The 19674-nt window shown below is 46.2% G+C and overlaps 1 protein-coding gene across 18 annotated transcripts in view; it reads right to left on the bottom strand.

Annotated features, from left to right (window-relative positions):
- RBFOX2 (RNA binding fox-1 homolog 2) overlaps positions 1-18495 on the bottom strand; it is a gene marked incomplete at its 5' end in the record, with an annotated part of 286161 nt that extends 267666 nt beyond the window's left edge. For all 18 annotated transcript variants that reach the window (XM_080705590.1, XM_080705579.1, XM_080705611.1 and 15 more), the window contains one exon: positions 18313-18495. In XM_080705590.1, the coding sequence (XP_080561716.1) occupies positions 18313-18495 (183 nt within the window). The remainder of the gene's footprint in view (positions 1-18312) is intronic.
- Between the last annotated feature and the right edge of the window lie 1179 nt (positions 18496-19674).

Here is a 19674-nt window from a genome sequence, read left to right as displayed (position 1 = left end):
CAGAGCAATTATGACAGTGTATTAAAATTACCTATGTACACATCAATGCCCTTCTGCAAATTCAAATCACTGTGTCTACATCTAAGGACTCAAATTCTACAAGTGGGCTTTAGGTTAAAAGAATGAGAAAATAAGCCACGTGCAGTGGTGTACACCTGTAATCCCAGTACTTGGGAGGCTGAGACAGATGGATGGCTGATATACGGCAGCTTCAGCAACTTAGCAAGACCCTCTTCAAAAAAGGGAGGGGCTGGAGGATGTGGTGGTACACACTTGTAATCCCAGTACTTAGGAGGCTGAGACAGAAGGATCACAGGTTCACAGCCAGCCTCAGGAGCTAAGTGGGCCTTGTTTCTTTTTACCAGGGATGGAACCCAGGGGCATTCTACCTCTGAGCTATACCCCCAGCCCTATTTTACATTTTGTATTTTGAAACAAGGTCTCACTGAGTTGCAACAGGCCTCACTAAGTAGCTGAGGCTGTCTTTGAACCGTGATCCTCCTGTCTCAGCCTCCCCAATGCTAGGATTACAGTGTGCCCACCGCACCCAGCAGCACTTCCCATTTTCTATGTCAGTACTTCTGCTCTGCCCCCTAAGACTCATCTCCTCAAAGGTAAAATCTACATCGCAAATATGTTTCTCTAGAAACGCTGGCCAGACCTTTCAAAGCTGCCTGGGGATACTCCTGGGGTCCTGGAATACGCAGAGGCCCATACCGCCATTCCTGCTGGGCGCAGCGCTGGCGATACAGCTCCCACTCCCACCCAGCAGCCACCAGCCTGGATGGGTGGCTCCTATCAAGATCATGGAGTAACCTGAGCCACCTGCCAACCCATCTCTCGACTGCCACGACAGGCGTTTTCTGCTATCAGGTTGCACAAATGCCTGGAAACCTTATACTGGGTGTGAAGGAAAAAACCATAGGCGGAACAACACAGCACCTGGGGCCCTGCCTGCTTCCACTCACTGCAGCGCAGGAGCATTAACCTGCGTGACTTGGGCCACGGAGCCCAGTGGGCCTAACTCACCCACTGCAGAGCCTTGGGACCACAAAGACTCTCTGGTGGGGCTGAACAGAGCAGTGGTCAGCATTCATCCAGAGTGTGAGGCGCAGCTCCAGTGGCCTCATTCTCATTCTGCAAGCATTCCATAGGCAGTTGGAAGGCTGCCTCCTCTATAATATCCTCATGAAGACAGAAGTCTACTGCAGACGCCAGCTCTGAAAAGCATGATGTTATTCATATCTTTAAATGCAGAAGTCTGTAAAGGCTGAGGAGAATCAAACCTAAGCTTGAAATTTAACTCTGTCTGAATCAGAATCCACTACTGTCCAGGAAACAAAAGGAAAAATATTCTGTTTGTTAAACCATATCTACTTACTTGCCATCAAGTTCCAGGCAGAGAGAAGCCATACTGCAGAGAAGAGTACTCACTCAGTCCTAAGCTTGACAAAGGTCAGGTGCGCTAAGGGCAATCGTGGCCGCTGAGATGGGAACACACATCAGGAATCAAACCCTCCTTTCTTATAATTCAGCACCAAACTTGGTTCACTGCACAGCCTCCTGACGGCAGTGACATTCAATCAGGATAAACCTAGGCACTTGGGATATGTCTGGTATACAAGGTGTCATGCTGAATTAAATCACACTGAAGTTAGGTTCTGTATCTAACGACTCAAGACAGGCCCTGAGTATCATTAGTAACTCAATGACAAATAATATATCCGACCTACAATGTGCCCACTAGCAGAAGACAGACAGGAGCAGCAGACCAGGAACTGGAAAGCTGAGGGTACCTATCTTCCACTGAGAAAATGCTACATGTTATCTTGAGTCAGGGATTTGTAGGGTATCCATGCAAAAGAACACAAAGATTAGGTCTCTGGCCTTGTGATTACATAAAAGCCCCAAATCATACTATATATAAAGCCCTATGTTTTAAATTTTTTGTGTGGTACTAGGATGGAACCTAGGAGCATTCTACCTCCGAGCTACATCTCCAGCCCTATTTCATTCTTTATTTTGAAAAAGGGTCTCACTAAGTTGTGGACGGCCTCACGAGTTGCTGAGACTGGCTGTGAACCTGTGATCCTCCTGTCTCAGCCTCCCAAGTACTGGGATTACATGTATATGCCACCCCCCAGCCAGACAAAATAATCTTAATTCCAGAAAGCTAACAAATAGAATGAGAAAAAAAATAAACTGATATGAAATGAGCTCCAGAGAGAAAAACAAAGTACAGAATAGTCTGCATATAGTCTGCATATTAATACTGCCAAACCTCCCTCCGTGTCTCTGTCTGTCTGTCTGTCTGTCTCTCTCTCTCTCTCTGCCTGAGACCTCATCCATATAAATGAGTACATCAGCTATTTCCCCTAACTATAGCAGAGGGCTGGACCAGATAACTTTTAAATGCCTTTGCCTCCAATGATTTCATACTGCTCACCATTACCAATCTATTGATCCACCAATCTATTCGACCAACAGTAAAATTAGAGATGGGCCACTTCATGAATGGGTCAATGCTGTCCTGCTCTCATGGGACCAGATTAGTACTGGAGAGCAGGTGTCTGTGCACCTACCTCTTCAACAGGCACTCTGGCAGGTGAAGCCCAGCACTTCCAAGAACTGCCAGCAAGAAGACCCTGACCAGATACCAGATGTAGCCCCTCAACCTAGGACCAGAACCCTGTCAAAGATAAACTTTTCTTTGTATCTCAAAAACACAGCCAGGCGTGGTGGTGCACACTTATAATCCCAGTATTTGAGAGGCTGAGATAGGAGGATTGCAGGTTTGCAGCCAGCCTCAGCTACTTAGTGAGGCCCTCTGCAACTTTAGTGAGACCCTGTTTCAAAATAAAGAACAAAAAATAGGGCTGGCAGTGTATCTCAGAGGTGAATGCCCCTGGGTTCCATCCCCGGTACTGAAGAAGAAAAAAAAGTGAATTTAGAGATAGGATAATTTGAGGGCCAAAAAAACAACAAATCAACCATCATACATATCACAACCAATTATCACATTTAACAATCCCTGAATACAAACCACAGGAAAGTGAGATAAATACATAAACCTTGTAATACAATGTGTGGCACTTGGAAACACAATAAATTTTAGCAATACCCTATTCAAAATACTGATCCAAAGTAAAGATAGAAACTGGGGTTCAGTGTTGACTTCAGGTTCTACATCAATCAACTGTCAAGTGTAAAATGTTTTCAACACTAAACATGTGTTGTGCAAGGACAGCAAAGCTATCTGCTCCAGTCCTGTCAGTCAGATTTCCAATGGCAGGGCTGTGCAAAGGCACTGGGTAAGGAATCAAAACACCGGGAAAGGCATCAGCTTTGCTGCGCCCTAGTCAATCCCTAGTACCAAAAATGAAAATAAAGCCAGGCATGGTGGTACATACTTGTAAACCCAGTACTTGGGAGGCTGAAACAGAGCATCTAGGTTCTCAGCTAGCCTCAGCTACTTAGGCCCTCCACAACTTGGTGAGACCATGTTTCAAAATAAAGAATAAAAAATCGGGCTGAGGGTGTAGCTCGAGGTAGAATGCCCCTGGGTTTAATCCCTAGCACCACAAAAAAAGGAAAAGTTGATATATCTTTTCAACAGATATTGAGCTTCTATTATAATATATCCCTGGAATTAGATGTGATAGTGCCCACGTTTAATCCTAGTACTTGGGAGGCTCAGACAGTAGGATCACAGGTTTAAGGACAGTCTCAGCAATATAGCAGACTCTTAGCAACCTATCAAGACCCTGTTATAAAACAAAAATAAGAAGCCGGGCATGGTGGCGCATGCTTGTAATCCCCGCTCTTGGGAGGCTGAGACAGGAGGATCGCATGGGTTCGAAGTCAGCCTCAGCTACTTAGTGAGGCTTTCAGCAACCTAGTGAGACCCTGTTTCCAAATAAAATATAAAAATAATTTTTAAAAAGGTCTGGGAGTATAGCCCGGAGGTAGAAAGCCTCTGGGCTCCACCCCCAGTACCACCAAAAAAAAAAACAAAAATAAGGCCGGGCATGGTGGCTCACACTTGTAATCCCCATGCTTGGGAGGTGGAGACAGGAGGATCGCGCAGGTTGGAAACCAGTCTTGCTGGTTTAAGAGACCCTGTTTCCAAATAAAATATAAAAAAATAGGTCTGGGAGTGTAGCCCAGAGGTAGAAGGGTTCCATCCCCAGTACCACCAAAAGAGATGATAGATAGATAGATAGATAGATAGATAGAGATAGATAGATAGATAGAGTCAGTCCAAGGATACAAAGATTCAAACTGGCCAGACATGGTAGTACACACCTGTAATCCCAATATTTAGGAGGCTGAAACAGGAGGATCACAGGTTCCAGATCAGCCCCAACAATGTAGAGTAGACTCTCAGCAACCTCACAAGCTAGCTACAAAAAAAATCTGTAGTGTATGCGACTGTGCTTCGGCAAAAAAGAAAGGGGAAGAATAGCAAATGAGTGACAGTGGCTACTTACTTGGTGAGGAATAGGACTGAATGGAATCAGCAATGAGAGGAAAGTATTTCACTAACCATGTTTTTATGTATTTGGAGTTAGATTAACTTCAGAGTAGAAAATCTGGACATAAATCCTGATTTGGATAAGTCAATTTGGAAAATGATGCATAATATCTCAGAGTCACAATATCTGCTTACAAAAAGTACAGTATGATAGTTAAATTATGTTTATTTAATTCTAATTTCCAAGGTATCTGACTGTTTTTTTGTTGTTGTTGTTGTTGTTTGTTTGTTTGTTTGTTTGTTTGCGGTTCTGGGGAATGGAACCTAGGGGCATTGCACCTCCAAGCTACACTCCTGGCCCTATTTTTTAGTCTTTTTATTTTTTGAAACAGGGTCTCACTGAGTTGCGAAGGTCCTCGCTAAGTACCTGAGGCTGTCTGAGAACATGAGAACAGTGATCCTCCTCCACATCCCGAATGCTGGGATTACAAGTGTGGGCCACCATGCCGGGCCTATTTTTTTAACAAAATGATCCCTATTATCATTTTCCAAGGAGCAATCAATGGGTTAGGCATGGTAATGCATGCTACTCAGAAGGCTGAGGCAGGAAGATCACAAGTTTCAGAGCCAGCCTAGCCAACTTAGAGAAACCCTGTCTCAAAATGTTTTACAAATAAAAAGAGCTAGGCGTATAATTCAACACTTGCCTAGCATGTGCAAGGCCCTTGGTTCAATTCTCAGCACTGAAAAAGGAAAAAAGAGCCATTAACGGAATACAGCATGGGATACTCTAAAGTAAACAATATCCTTGATACATGTGCTTAAAACAGGATGCTTGAGCAAATTCTTTGGGGGGGGGGGGGTCTGGGGATGGAACCCTGGGGCATTCTACCTCCAAGCTACACCCCCTGCCCTATTTTCTATTCTTTATTTTGAAACAGGGTCTCACTGAGTTGCAAAGGGCCTCACTAAGTAGCTGAGGCTGTCTGCGAACCGTGATCCTCCGGTCTCAGCATCCTGAATGCTGGGATTACAAACCTGTGCCATCATGCCCAGCTTTGAGCAAATTTCTTAAGTTTGTTCAAGCTCTAGGATATTGTTAAACTAAGTATTTACTATTTGCCTGAAACTAAAGGTACAGAAAATAATTCATAGTGGAGCTAAAATTAAAAAAAAAAAAAAAAGATCTCTCCACCAAACCCAAGAAAATCAGGTAAGGAACTTCTTTTTTTTTTTTTAGTGGTACTGGGGTTCCTGGAAGCCCTTCTACCAGCGCCATCCTCCTGTCTCTGCCTCCCAAGTGCGGGGATTAAAAGCGTGCGCCACCACGCCCGGCTCAGGTAAGGAATTTTTAAAAAGGTTTCCCAATATTGAAAAGCAAATCCTACAGGGTAGCACTTGCTCCAACTACTCTCAGAGACAAAAATGCAAAGCAAGCACAAAGAAATGAGCACAAACACACACATACACATATAGCTACAGGGCTGTCTATTAGTCACAGTACTCTTAAACAGTTGGCAGAAATCTGTAATGTCCCTGATAGTATTTTTCTGAAAGGCTACTGCTGCATGCAGTAACATGCTTCAGTGCTTAAGTCTGAAGGCAGATAATGCCAAGTAAACCAACTGATCTCCAACATGTACATCATGGTCAGCTCAAAACGAAACCGTAGCAGCAAGATCTACAGGTAACTAAAGCAGGAAAGACCTATACACAAAGTAAGAGGGCAAAAGGTGTGTGCAGTGCACGACGAGGAGCACCCGGGATAGGGAGGAGGTGGCCAACAGAAATGCGAATAACTAACTCCAGATACAGCCCGTTTTGAATGCGGAACTGAGCATGGTGGCGCACGCCTGTAATCCCAGGATTTGAGGGACACAAACACAGCCTCAGCAACAAAGGGAGACCCTCAACAACCTAGCAATATCCTGTTTCAAAACAATGTTAAAAAAATAAGGGAAAGCTGGGGGTGTCGTGTGGAGATAGCCCCTGGGTTCAATCCCAGTACCACAAAATAAATAAATAAGTAAATAAATAGGAGGGAGGAAGGGAGGGAAAAAGTAAACTGGGCATGGTGGCGCACACCTGTAATCCCAGTACTTGAGAGGCTGAGGCAGGAAGATCCCAGGTTCGAAGCCAGCCTCTACAACTCAGTGAGGCTCGCATCAGCTTAGCGAGACCCCATTTCCAAATAAGATAGAACTGGGGATATAGCTCAGAGGAAGAACGCCTCCGGGGTCAATCCCTAGCACCACAGGAACAAAAGAAAGAAAAATGAAAAAGTCTTCAATGATATTAAAGCTAACCAAATCAGCTTATTCGGAGCCATGACTCAGACGTGGCTGGAGTTCATACACAGCATATAAACATGCAGTGAAATCTTCCCTCTAGTGCAACAAACACAAGCATATGTAAAATGGACTGCTTCGGTGAGCGCTGCCTCGCATCCCTCTCCATTCCTCCCAGCAGGCTGCTTCTCTTCCTCAAAACAAGTACTACCAACTCCCCATAAGCTCTGCCAAGGCCCGTCCTGTTGAGCGGCAGCCATTGTGGAGACTTCCTGAAGTGCCAACAAAGTCCTCAAACCATTGTGCCAGCCACCGACAGCAACAGTGTTCCTGGAAGCTCGTACAAGGTGCAAACCAATGAGTTATAGCTTTGTGGGTCCTGGGAGCCCCACAAAACATCTTTCAATTTTGCCAGTTTTTGCTTTGAGATCACACAATCCTACTAACCCATCCCCTAAAAACCAATAAACAGCAGGTGAAAGCTGTCAAAGCCACATATTCAGACTGATGAGCGTTAAGCCAGTCTGATTAGAATATAAGCCATCTCCTCTACAGATGCTTCTGCAAAGGAGAGGAGTGGTGAATAAAAAGGAAAAGCTAAACAAAGATCTTTAATTCCTGCCTTCTATCCAAAATTATTACTCGCTCTCCCAAGAATTTTTGTGGTGCACAGAACTGCAAGGGGGGAACAAAAAGGAAAACAAACGTAAGGCTGTCAGTGTGACTGTATAAACTTCCCCAGGAGAGGAAGACCCATGAAACTGGGCTCCCTGCAGCAGGGCTAACCATGCAGCTGCAATTCTGCTTGCCTGAGAACCCAAAATACGTAGAGCAGGCCCCTCCAGAAGCCCCGCCAGGTTCCAGGGGAATGAGTCCCAAAGTCCTCTCCCCTCAGGACAAGCCACATACCCCCAAATTAATCCCTAAATGAAATCCATACAGGTCTGCTTTGGAAAGCATTCTGTCAGCAATTAATGCCCCCTCCTCCAAACAGCTGCCAATTTGCAGAGGAAAAAGCTGCTCAAAATAAAGCAACTGGAAGAGCTTCCCATGAGCCTCCGTTCCCTAAGCGGTCCAACTCAAGCAGTAGCTGGAGGCCACGCTGGGACCCCACAGGCCCCATCTGTAGTTCCCCTTGCTCTGCTAGTTTTGCCTCTGCCCCCACCCCAACCCCCACAGCTGGGAGAGAGAGTCCCACAGCCACCCACCCCATCCCAGCCCTCACGATAAATCATGCTTTGCTTGTGGCATTTCCAATTAGGATCTGACAAAATCGATGCAGGCAGAAAGAAAAATAAACAGTATGCCTCCTCAGAAACCACATGCCTGGAATAAAATATTCAATACCCACTACAAAAATCTCTTTTCTTCAACAAAGGAAAAACCAAGGAACCAGCCTCTACATGAGAAAAATCCCACATACCAGGGTTTTATCTGGAGACTTAGGTTCCTTAAAAACCCAAGTATTATGGCTGAACACACCCATGTGAAAATCTAAACCTCAAAGGCTCAGTTTCCTCCCTTGGGAAAATAGGTTTCTAAGCAGTTACTCAACCATTGTCATTTGACAATTTAAAGATGTCATCTGCTTCATAAGTGGTGTTTATCATGAATCCTCAGCTGAAATTTCTAGATGCCACGTTGTGCATGACTTCTCAGAGGGAGGTGATACTACTGGCCACTCTCTCCCATTTCTGTCCTAGAACTTGCTTTATGCATGCAGAATCTAAAAAGCCAGAGGCACTACAGAGCATAACCACTCACCCTTAACCACTAACAAGGGAAGACTTGAAGCTGGTAAACAGGATCATACAGGAGCCAGAACTAGAAGCTGAACGTGAAGGGGATGGGGGAACAAGGGCCTGAAAGAGAGAATTCTTGTAAAATTCTTCTACAAATCTATCCCCAAATCCAAGATTTAAAAGCAGTCTATCAAACTTCCTCCTTTCCAAACATAATCCAATGGGACTGATCTGAAAAAGAACATGTATTTTGTGAAGTGTCTCAACTTAGTATTTTTCCTGGGTCCATAAAAACAAGCAATAGGCTGGGCATGGTGGCACACACCTGTAATCCCAAAACTAGGAAGGATGACACAGGAGGATCACAGGTTCAAGGACAGCCTCAGCAATGTAGCTAGACTTTTAGCAATCCAAAGAGACCCTGCTTCAAAACAAAATAAACAAATAAAAAAGCTGGGGACAGAGCTTAGAGGTAAAATAGCCTTGTGTTCAACCCCTATTAACACACGCGCGCGCGCACACACACACACACACACACACACACACACACAGCTAAATATCCAATAAAATTCACTGGTGGAGGAGGGAAAGGCTGAAGTCCACAGCTGATGGAATGATCCCAGTACCAAATGGTGGCAACAAACCTGAAGTGAACTCCAGCACCCTCAGCAGCCCGGTAAAAAGGTAGATCGACAGACTGCTCCAACGACTGGGATGCGCTGGCGCTCACTGCCCCTCTCACTTGTGTGGTGCCTCCTTTCTCCTTAACCACACTATCCACAAAGGAGCTTTTTACACATACACACGTGCATCCAATTAATATCTGAGCACAGGAAACTAAATATCAGGCGGCCATGCCCACCCAACACATTCAGCAGTTAAATTTTACCCCAGTTTCTGTCTTAAAAAAACCCCTCTCTGCCAGGCATGGTGGCACACGCTTTTATCCCAGCATTCCAGAGGCTGAGACCGGAGGATCGCGGTATATGGACAGCCTCAGCTACTTAGTGAGGCCCCTTGCAACCCAGTAAGACCCTGTTTCAAAATAAAGAATAAAAAATAAGGCAGGGGGTATAGCTTAGAGGTGTTCCATCCCCAGACCCACCAAAAAAACAAACAAAAAAACCTCTCTTACCTTTGACTCTGAGACCAGGTAATATTCACATATCATGCAACACCCCCTCTTCAGTGAGCTAGAAAGCAGACCTAGGGCCAGACCCCTCAGGGAAAAGCTGGAGAACAACTGAAGCCATCTGTAGGCCCCGGCTGGGGAGGGAAGACCAAGCTCAATCCAACAGCGCTGCTTTCTGTAATATCCAGTGTGGGCACAATGCTGAACTCCTCTGGGTCCCTAAGGATCCCTTCAGGCTCTCAGTCTGGGCAGAGGTGGAGGGGCAGACATTTGATCAAACAGTCAACTAAAAAACCTGGTAGCAGACCTATGGACATAATATTTTGAAAAACAGCAGGAGTACAGGTAGAATGGGAGTCACAAAGAGCATCCACCAGGAGTTATCAATATCCAAATTGCTTCTTGGAGACTAAACCTTACAAGTAGAGGAAGGAAGATGCTAGTGAAATGACAGAGAAAAGGGAAAATTTGCTTAAAGGTACAGAAACAAAAGTGAATTTGTTGGACAACACAGTATGCTCAGGAAACTACAAGTTCCTGGACACGAACTTAGAGGTGAAGTGTAAAAAGAGATGGGACTAGAAAAGTAGGAAGATGTCAGCCCAGAAGGACCTGGTAGGCCAAAGGAGAGCTGGACTTCATTCTGAGGTAAAACAGATCTTTCAAAAGATTTTAAGTGCCAGGCACGGGGGCACATGCCTGTAATCTCAATACTTAGGAGGCTGAGACAGGAGGATCACTGGTTCAGCCACACCACCAACCTCAGCTACTTAGTAAGGACTTTTTTTTTCTTTTCTTTCTTTTTTTGGGGGAGGGGGATACTGAGGATGGAACCCAGGGGCATTCTACCTCTGAGCTACACCTCCAGCCCTATTTTTTTATTCTTTATCTTGAAAGAGGGTCTCACTGAGTTGCAAAGGGCCTAAGTAGCTGAGGCTGTTCACGAACTGTGATCCTGTCTCATCTTCCCAAATGCTGCGATTACAAGTGTGTACCACCATGCCTGGCTTAGTAAGAATTTTTGAAACTTAGTGAAACCCTGTTTAAAAATAAAGAATAGAAATAGGGCTTGGATACAGGGCATGGTGGTGCACGCTTGTAATCCCAGTACTTGGGAGGCTGAGACAGGATCACAGGTTTGTGGCCAACTTCAGCTACTTAGTAAGGCCATGTGCAACTTAGTGAGATCCTATTTCCAAATAAGAAATAAAACAGGACTTGGATATAACTCAGAGATAGAATGTCTCTGGGTTCAATCCCCAGTAACACACACAAAAAAAAAAAAATTAAGAAAGGAGTAATAGATCACCTTTGGAGATACATCACTCTGTTATCAGTCTGGAGGGTGAGTACCAAGAGATTGAAGAGATAACACACAGCCAGCCCTGCTCGATTTCCATACGCCATAATGAGAAAAAGTGTCATCTACTTGATGTAATAAATTTAACCAACAAAGCTTAAAAACTTGAAAATACAGCTCCTCATCCCCTGTACCCTAAAACAGACAGTGCACCTGGCACTCACCCTCCACTCCCCAGGGTTCTTTAAAATTTCCACACCCCCAGTGCAGGAAGTGTGATACTTCATAGTCTTTGCCCCTTAGCAAAGAATGAAATATCTTCCCTGCCTCTAAAACAAGAGACTTCAATGATTAGCTTCACCCCCCTAATAAAGAGCAAATGAGGCTTCCCCGTTTAACACACTGCTCGTCTCTAACAGTTCCCAGCTCTGGCACTTAATCAATCGGAAGCGCATTAACCACTCTATGCTGATCAAGCAGTAAGCAGGAACTTATTGAGTGCTGTACAGCAGGATGTAAGGAAAGCAAGAAATAAACATGTAGCACTGGGTTCCAGGATAGACACTTTAAATAATCTCAGTTACTCACTTTAATAGCTCATAAGGGTATCTATTAATTTTCCCAGTTCATAGATGTGTGAACAAGAACCCAGGGATGTTCAATACCTTGCCAAAAGCCATTCAACTGTTAAGTGAAGCCAAGACTCAAATCCAAATACGAGAAACTCTAAATGGTGTTTCTTTACTACAGTACATGTAAAGGATATATGGAGAGCCAGGCGTAATGGTGCACGCCTGTAATCCCAAGTACTTGGAAGGCTGAGACAGGAGGATCGCAGGTTTGAGGACAGCCTCAGCAAGTAGTGAGACTCATCAACCTTGTTTCCAAATAAGAGATAAAATCAGACCCAGGCGTGATGACGCACACTTGTAACCCCATCATTGAGGAGGCTGAGACAAGAAGATCACAGTTCTCAGACAACCTCAGCTACTTAGTAAAGCCCTCTGCAACTCAGTGAGACCCTGTTTAAAAATAAAGAATAATGCCGGGCGTGGTGGCGCACGCTTGTAATACCCGCCCTTGGGAGGCAGAGACAGGAGGATTGTGCAGGTTCAAAGTCAGCCGCACTGGCTTAAGAGACCCTGTTTTCAAATAAAAATATAAAATAGGTCTGGGAGTATAGCCCGGAGGTAGAAGGGCTTCCAGGAACCCCAGTACCACCAAAAAGAAAAAAAGAAAGAAAGAAAGCCGGGTGTGGTGGCGCACGCTTGTAATCCCAGCATTCGGGAGGCTGAGACCTGGAGGATTGCGGTTCGCGGACAGCCTCAGCTACTTAGTGAGGCCCTCTGCAACTCAGTGAGAGCCGGTTTCAAAATAAAGAATAAAAAAATAGGGCAGGGGGTGTAGCTCGGAGATCTAATGCCCCTGGGTTCCATCCCCAGACCCGCAAAAAAAATAAAACATAAAAGGCCCGGGGGGGCGGGGGGGGGGGGGCTGGAGGTGCAGCTTGGAGGCAGAATGCCTGTGGTTCCATTGCCAGTACCAAAAAAAAAAAAAAAAAAAAAAACCAGGCTGAGAGAGTAACACTAAGGTAGAATGCCTCAAGGTTCCATACCCAATATCACACACAAAGAAATATATGGATAAAGGTATGTTTACATATTAAGGTGGTAATAATAGTAGTAATCTCTACTTTAAAAACAGAATGAGCCAGGCGTGGTGGCACATGCTTGTAATCCCAGCATTCAGGAGGCTGAGACAAGATCACAGTTCTCGGACAGCCTCAGCTACTTAGTAAGGCCCTCTGCAACTCAGTGAAACCCTGTTTCAAAATAAAGAATAAAAATAGGGCAGGGGGTGTAGCTCGGAGGTCAAAAGCCCCTGGGTTCCATCCCCAAGCCCACAAAAATAAATAAATAAATAATGAAAACAGAATGGTAACCCCTATCTCATGGTCTCTGGTTAAGGCATCACTCAGAAAGGCCAATCACAACTATAATCTCCAAAATACTAAAGAGGTCACTTCTGAGCCTTAGTCACCAAAATAGTCCAGACTCAAATAATGAAAGCTCTTGGCTCTACTCCAGAGAGATAGATCATCCTCCCTATACTTTCCCCTCCAAATCTCTAAGACAACATTTGCAAAAACAGTCATGGCTGATTGCTTGCTTGCGTGTGCACGCTGTGTGTGTTTGTGTGTGTCTGTGTGTGTGTGTCCGTCCATATCTATCTATCTCTCTCTCTCTCTCTCTCTCTCTCTCTCTCTCTCTCTCTGATTTCCCAGACTACTTTACATACCCAATTACAGAAATATGCCCAGGATTCACATGGCAATTCTGATCCGATTTGTCCCAATCCTGGCTCAAGCAGCTTTGCACTACCCTCATAACTAGATCAGCCCCAGCCAATGGGTTTATTCAAGCTGATCTGTGATGGATTAGATAATGAAACCTTAGCCTGTAAGCTGCCTGCTCGTACTGGGGCTACCGGGAGAAGAATAAGAAACTCGATACACCTAGGGGCCACCTAAAACGCCAAAGGCAGCCGCCATGCCCCCATCCATCTGTTTCCTCATGCTCCAATTACTACCACTTCCTTTCCATCATCTCCATGGCTCTTCCCTCCTACCTCTGAAGGCAGGACACATCTGCTCCAGAATAAAGATGTTTACTATGCTTCACAAACGCATAACAGCAAAAGTTCAAACAAATTCACTCGCTTAAATGGTTCTTTATTGTTTCCACAAATTATTAAATCCTATCATCCTAACAACCAAAGGCCTGAGAGATGTCAAACTAGAGATTCACATAGCAACGCTCCTGTTTATACTAAGTAGCATCCTGAATTTTTTCTCCACAGTCCTGTAATCTTGAGGCCTGTCTGCACCAGTCTGCTTTATAACAAAATGAAAGTTAAATTCTAGCTAGCTTCTGTTGTGTTCACATGTCATTATGATAGAGGGAAAAAATGACAAGGTGTTTGAGACAAATTCAACTCAGGCTAATCTCTTGAGTCACCCTAAAGAATAATTCTATTTTGAAATTAGTCCTGGCTTTCTCCTTCCTAAATACATTCTCAGTTTTACATTATCAGGCTTCCATGTGAGGTCTGAAAAAAAGACAGTAATATTTACATGATTGTGCCTCAGTTTCTCCTATAATATGTGCCACTCTGGTAGTGCTAAGGGCTGAATGTTTGTGTCCTCTCAAAATTCCTAAGTTAAGGCCCCAACCTCTAAAATGAGAGTATTTAAAGTGTGGAAGATAATTAAGATAAGATGAGGTCATGAGGACAGGTCAACAACTATGAAATAAGTACCCTGATAAGAAGAGCTTTTCCTCGCTTTCTCTCCACATTACAGGCTCCTTGATCTTGAGAACTATGAGAAATAAATGCCTGTTGTTTAAATCTATGGTATTTTGTTGTAGCAGCTTGAGAAGACTAAGACAGGCAGAAATGAAATGTCAGTAAATTTAGGGAGATAGTGTCCATGAAATTATTTGTAAGAAGAGCATGCTGTTGGCATAACTCTACCCAAAGTCTAGCACCACACTCAGTTTCAGCACCAAATACCCAAATGATGATCCAAAGAAAATCCACCTAGAAGACAATAAACCCAGGAACAAGCAAGTAGAAGATAAATTACTTCAACAGACAGCATCCACAAAGCACATAGGCTAGTTCGAAGCCCTTCCCCTACTACGAGAGTCAGCTGCTAATATGATCCCATGTTAAACCCACAGCTATACTGGATTTATGATGACACGGTCAGAAACGAGTACTAGGCCATATAATAATCACATACCATATAATAATCACAACATTTCACTGCCATAAAGAATTTTGCTAAAAGCTATAAGCAATCATTATGATGCATCATATCTTATCCAGTAGCTAGGTTCCTAGAAAGTTGCCCAAAAATAGAACTTGTTAATCAAATTGTTTATATTCCTAGAAAAGCCAACCAAAATAATTCATTCCCCAGCATGTTTGACAGAGCCCAAGTTCCATACACATCAGACTTGCTTAAAGTGAAATGAACCTCTAATAACTATATATATGTCATTTAACTTTCCACCAACCTAGATTATTTCCAAGTACCCTCCATAAGAACTAATTATATTTCTCAACCCATGTTTCCATTTTTAAACTGCATTTGTCTCTTCCCTCCTACTCCATGGTTCAGGTTTCTCCATTTCTCTACTCTGGCCATGGCTGCGCTACCTTTTCCATCCCATAAGGCTTCTGTAGATTGCCCTTAAAAGCACTGGTCCTTCTTCTCTCCCCTTGGGTTCCTTCTGAGCCTACAGATTACAAAACAAGCACCAACAACTCTTCCCCTGACTCCACTTTGGGAAGTAATAATTCACTCCAATTGCTTAGTGGCTGCACCCCAATTTGGAATCTGAAGCTTAGAGATGCAGCTCCATTTAGAAAACAGCCTTGGGAACCTTTATTGTATAGGAAGGGTTAATCTTTTGGCAAGCAAGGGGGGGACTGGTGAATTCTATGAGGGTACTCTCACCTAGAATTTCAGGATGCTTTTTAATCCTTTAACTATTTGTAAAAGGTAATTTCAACTTTGATTGAATAGGCATTGAGAACTCAACATGTACCAAAACCTGTCCTGTTATTATGAAGCATAAACACAAAGGAATATATAGTTTCTGTCTTTTGAAAGCTTACAATCTTACTAGGGAAATAAGAACAAAGCCATGAAGGGATAATAAAAGACAATGTATAAATAAGAATCAAAATACCAGGAGGCAAGAGTAGTGTCTAAATAGTGTAAACTGAGCTGTCAGGGACCACATACCAAAAAGACTGAGGACACCAAGACTTTTACAGTGTATATTTATGTAGGCCTCCAGGCATTTCTAAGCCTCCGACACCATCTCCTGAGAATGGCCACACCAGCTCATTCTGCTGCAGCTACACTGGTCTTTCCAACACACCAGCACACTTCTCTCTCAATGCCTCTGTATCCTGGCTCCCTCTATCTGAGCCCTCTTCCTCAAGCCTTAAATGGCCCGTTCCCTCGCTTTGTTCAAAGGTCCCCCACAGAGAAGCCTTCCCTTGCCATCCTCACCACTCTCCACCACAGTGTAACTTTTCTTCTAAGCCCTTATCACCACCTAATAATGGTTATCTTTATTAGATATCTCTTCGCATATAATATTAATCCAGGAGAGCAGGACATATCTTTGTTCATTACTATATCCCCAAAGGTTAATAGTACCTGATGTGTGTGTGTGTGTGTGTGTGTGCGTATATATACATACATACACACAAACTTTTTTTTACCCATTTGTCTCTCTACCTAGATCATTTGCACCTTAAAGAAAGAGAACTTATATCTTCTAGAAGGTAACTTAGAAGTCATCTTGTACAAAAGTTTTATTTTATAACTAAGGAAACACAGGCCCCCAAATAAAGGATTTCCCTAGAACCATAAAGCTAAATGAAGGCAGGGGGCTAAACCAATTATCTGAAGACTTGTGTGTCATGCATGGTGTGATGGAACTGCAATAATGAGAATGATGTATAAAGTAAAAAGTGAAGACTATCCATAAATACTCAGTCAGCACACAGTGAAGAAAAGACTCTTCGCTGTGGGATAGTTTTATGTTGTACAGTTATTCCCAAAGGACCTAATCCACTCCTTCCTCTGCATACATCCAAAGTCCCTATACACTGCTCCATTTCCAAGTATTACTAGCCCCTTAGCCAACTTGAAGACAACTAGCAAATACTAGGCCCCAGGCAGAAAGGGGGGAAGGGTCTCATTAAGCATGATTGATGGAAATAATAAATGAATACGTATGTAGATGTATGCACAGAACAAGTGAAAATGCTCACCAGCACCTTCTTCCAGTCTTCCCTCCTTTGCATTCAATGTTAACGCACCTCACCTGAAGTTCCCCTGTTATTCCTCTGTAGTTTTTGATGGCCTTAAGCTTTTACTTCTCCGCAGTCTTTCTGCGTGACAGTGTTTTCACAGAGAATGAAAGCAAGCAAACAAAAGGAGAATACAAAAAGTAACACCAAGAGGGTCACTTTATCCAAGCCAAGATAATTAATAGGGTGGACACTGCAAAGGAGACCAGGAGGCGCACAGCAAACGCGCCAGGCTTAAGTGCAGCTCCGTCTCTTAACACAGGAAGTCAGGCAGAGCCTTGAAAAGCAGGGAGCTGAGCACAGGAAGTCTTTTAGCGCTGCAGAGATTTCCAAGAGTGGTGTAATGGAGAGAGTACAGGAACAGGCATTGGAAGATCAGGCTCCTGGTTCCAGTTTTACAACCAACTAACTTGGTAGCCTTAGGCAAGTCACTAGAGGTCTCCTCTGGATTTCTGATTCCCCGTTTATACAAGGTGGAGGTTAAAATGATGAAAATTATTGACTCTTCACCAAAAAGTGCACATAAACTATGTTGCCTAAGAATCTTTCAAGTCTACCCAGGTTAAGGGCCCCTGGAAAAGATGTAATGTCTCGGGTCCCCTCTATCTCTAACATTCTATGGTTCTAAGAGAATTAGGCAGAGGTCTATAAACAACTGCTGCTGGGAGAGCCTCGCCATTTCATCGCAAGTATTTTCTGAGAACATAGACCAAATTCCAAAACCTACAAAGGTTCCAAGCCCCTCCTCAAACTACCAAGTAACTGACATGGCTACCTTCACCTTTCCCATTCCGAATCTAACCCCAAATCAGCTCTCTTTTCCTTGAGTCCACAACTTGGAATCGAATCTTCTAATAGCCCTACAAATGTGTTTTGTGATCCCCGGACATCCAAGCGCTGTTTGGCTTGCTAGCAGTGTAGGATGCAGAGTACGGGAGGACCGCGTCCCGCGCCTCTCTTCAGGCTCATTAGCAGGCGCCACAAAATGAGCGAGACGGCGCCCCGCGTGTCCCCACAGCACTACCCAACTCCGAGTACTTCTCACACTCCCGGTGATTTAACCCACAGCCTAGCCACATCGGCCTGGGGCTCTCTCGAGGAGTTTTCTCGCTTTTCACGCTTCTCCTTCGGATGCCGCCCCCCCCAGCGGGTGCCAGGGCTGCCCCAGCCGCCCGCCCCCGGGGGCCTCGCCAGTGCCCGCGCCCCCACCTCCTCTGGCTTACACTCGCGGGTTTCCGCGTTTCCCAGGGAGCTAGGGGAGAGCTTAAGAGCGGACTCCATCCCCATCCTATTCGCTTCCCAGAACCTACTCACGCGCGGCCCCCGGCCCGGCCGCCCCGGGACGCTCGGGCACCGGGACCGCCCGCAGCCCGCGCCCGCGCCGCCCGGCCCGGCCGCCCGCCCCCGGATCGCGCCGCCCACGCGGGGAGCCCGCCGCCGCCCGCCCCGGCCCGGCCCGGCCCGCTCCGCGCGGTCACCTGCATCCCGCCGCCGTCGGCCGCCGCCTCCTCCGTGCGCGGCCGCTTGCTGAGGCCGGGCTCGGCTCCGTCTCCTCCCGCTCCGGGCGCCGGCAGCTCCAGCTCCGACTCCCGCTTCATGCCCCGGGCGGCGGCGCCGGGCCCGAGCTGAGGCGGCTGCTGCGGCTGGGCGCCTTCCGCCATCCGCCCGCGCCCCTCGCCTCCGGGAGCCGGGCGACCCGCGACAGGCCACCTCCCCCTGGGCCTCGGCCCGACTGTCGCGACAGGCGGGCGCGCGCCTGCCCCGCCCCCGTGCGTGCTGCGTGCGTGCGCGCGCCCGCGGCCGCCCCGCGCCGGCCGTCGGAGCCACGCCGGGCTCCGGCGCGCTCCCGGCTGCGCGCGCCCGCGCTCCCTCACGGCTCGCGGGGCCGGGAAGGGGGCGGCCCCGGCGGCCGAGGCGCGGGAGGGCTGTTTGCTCGGGGAGGAGGGGTGCGGGGCCGGGATCCTCCGACCCGCCACTCTGGCGGCGGCGGGAAGGCGGGAGGGAGCGGAGGAGGAGAAGGAGGGGGAGGGGAGGAGGGGGCCGGGCTGGAGGACTCCCGGAGGGCGGAGCCTGCGCCCTCGGCCCTCCCCGGCCCCCCGCCCGAGGGCGGCCGGGACGAGGTCGGGGACGCTCGGGAATCTCCGGGCCGCCGGGAGTCGGGCGGGAGCCGAGGCCTGGGTGTCCGCGAGGGCCCCCGGGGCGGCTGCGGGGCAGGGGCTTCCTGCCGGCCCCCTCTCCTGCACAGGAGTGGGGGAAGGTCTGGGAATGGAGACAGTCCCCGAACCCACTTCTGAGAGCGTTGACTTTAATCGCCATTATCATTTCTGATGATCTTATCGATACCCGATGTGTATAAGAAGAGCTTTACTCTCCAAACAATGCGTTTTGAGGCGGGTGGTAGCTGTAAAGACCATGATCTCCTTTTCATTGATGAATCTGAAATATGGTTAAGTCCCGTAGCAAAAATGTGGCCGATCCAGATGGCAGGAAGCCGGATCGCATTCTTTCTGGACACCTTGCTGAGCAGAACTTGATTGCTTATCAGCTTCAAGCCGTTAGAGATCGGTACATTAGTGTCTCCTACCCCAGAAGGACTGCAAACACTCTCCTTCTAGGATCCATATTGTGCCCTGTACTTTATAGGGGGGTATTATGCCGGGTGAGGAACCTGGATTCTAGTCATGGTCTGGCTAACTACCTTAAACAAGTTTATCTCTTTGGACCTCCAACTTCAACATCTATAAGATGAAAAGATCGTTTGGATCACTGGTTCTCATCCAGGGACAGATTCGTGCATTTCCTGAACCCTGCCCCATATTTCTCAGTGTCTCCGGGCACGC

Source organism: Muscardinus avellanarius, assembly GCF_963383645.1.
Source record: "Muscardinus avellanarius genome assembly, chromosome: 11".
Lineage (NCBI taxonomy): Eukaryota > Metazoa > Chordata > Mammalia > Rodentia > Gliridae > Muscardinus > Muscardinus avellanarius.
This window is presented reverse-complemented; position numbering and strand designations above follow the sequence as displayed.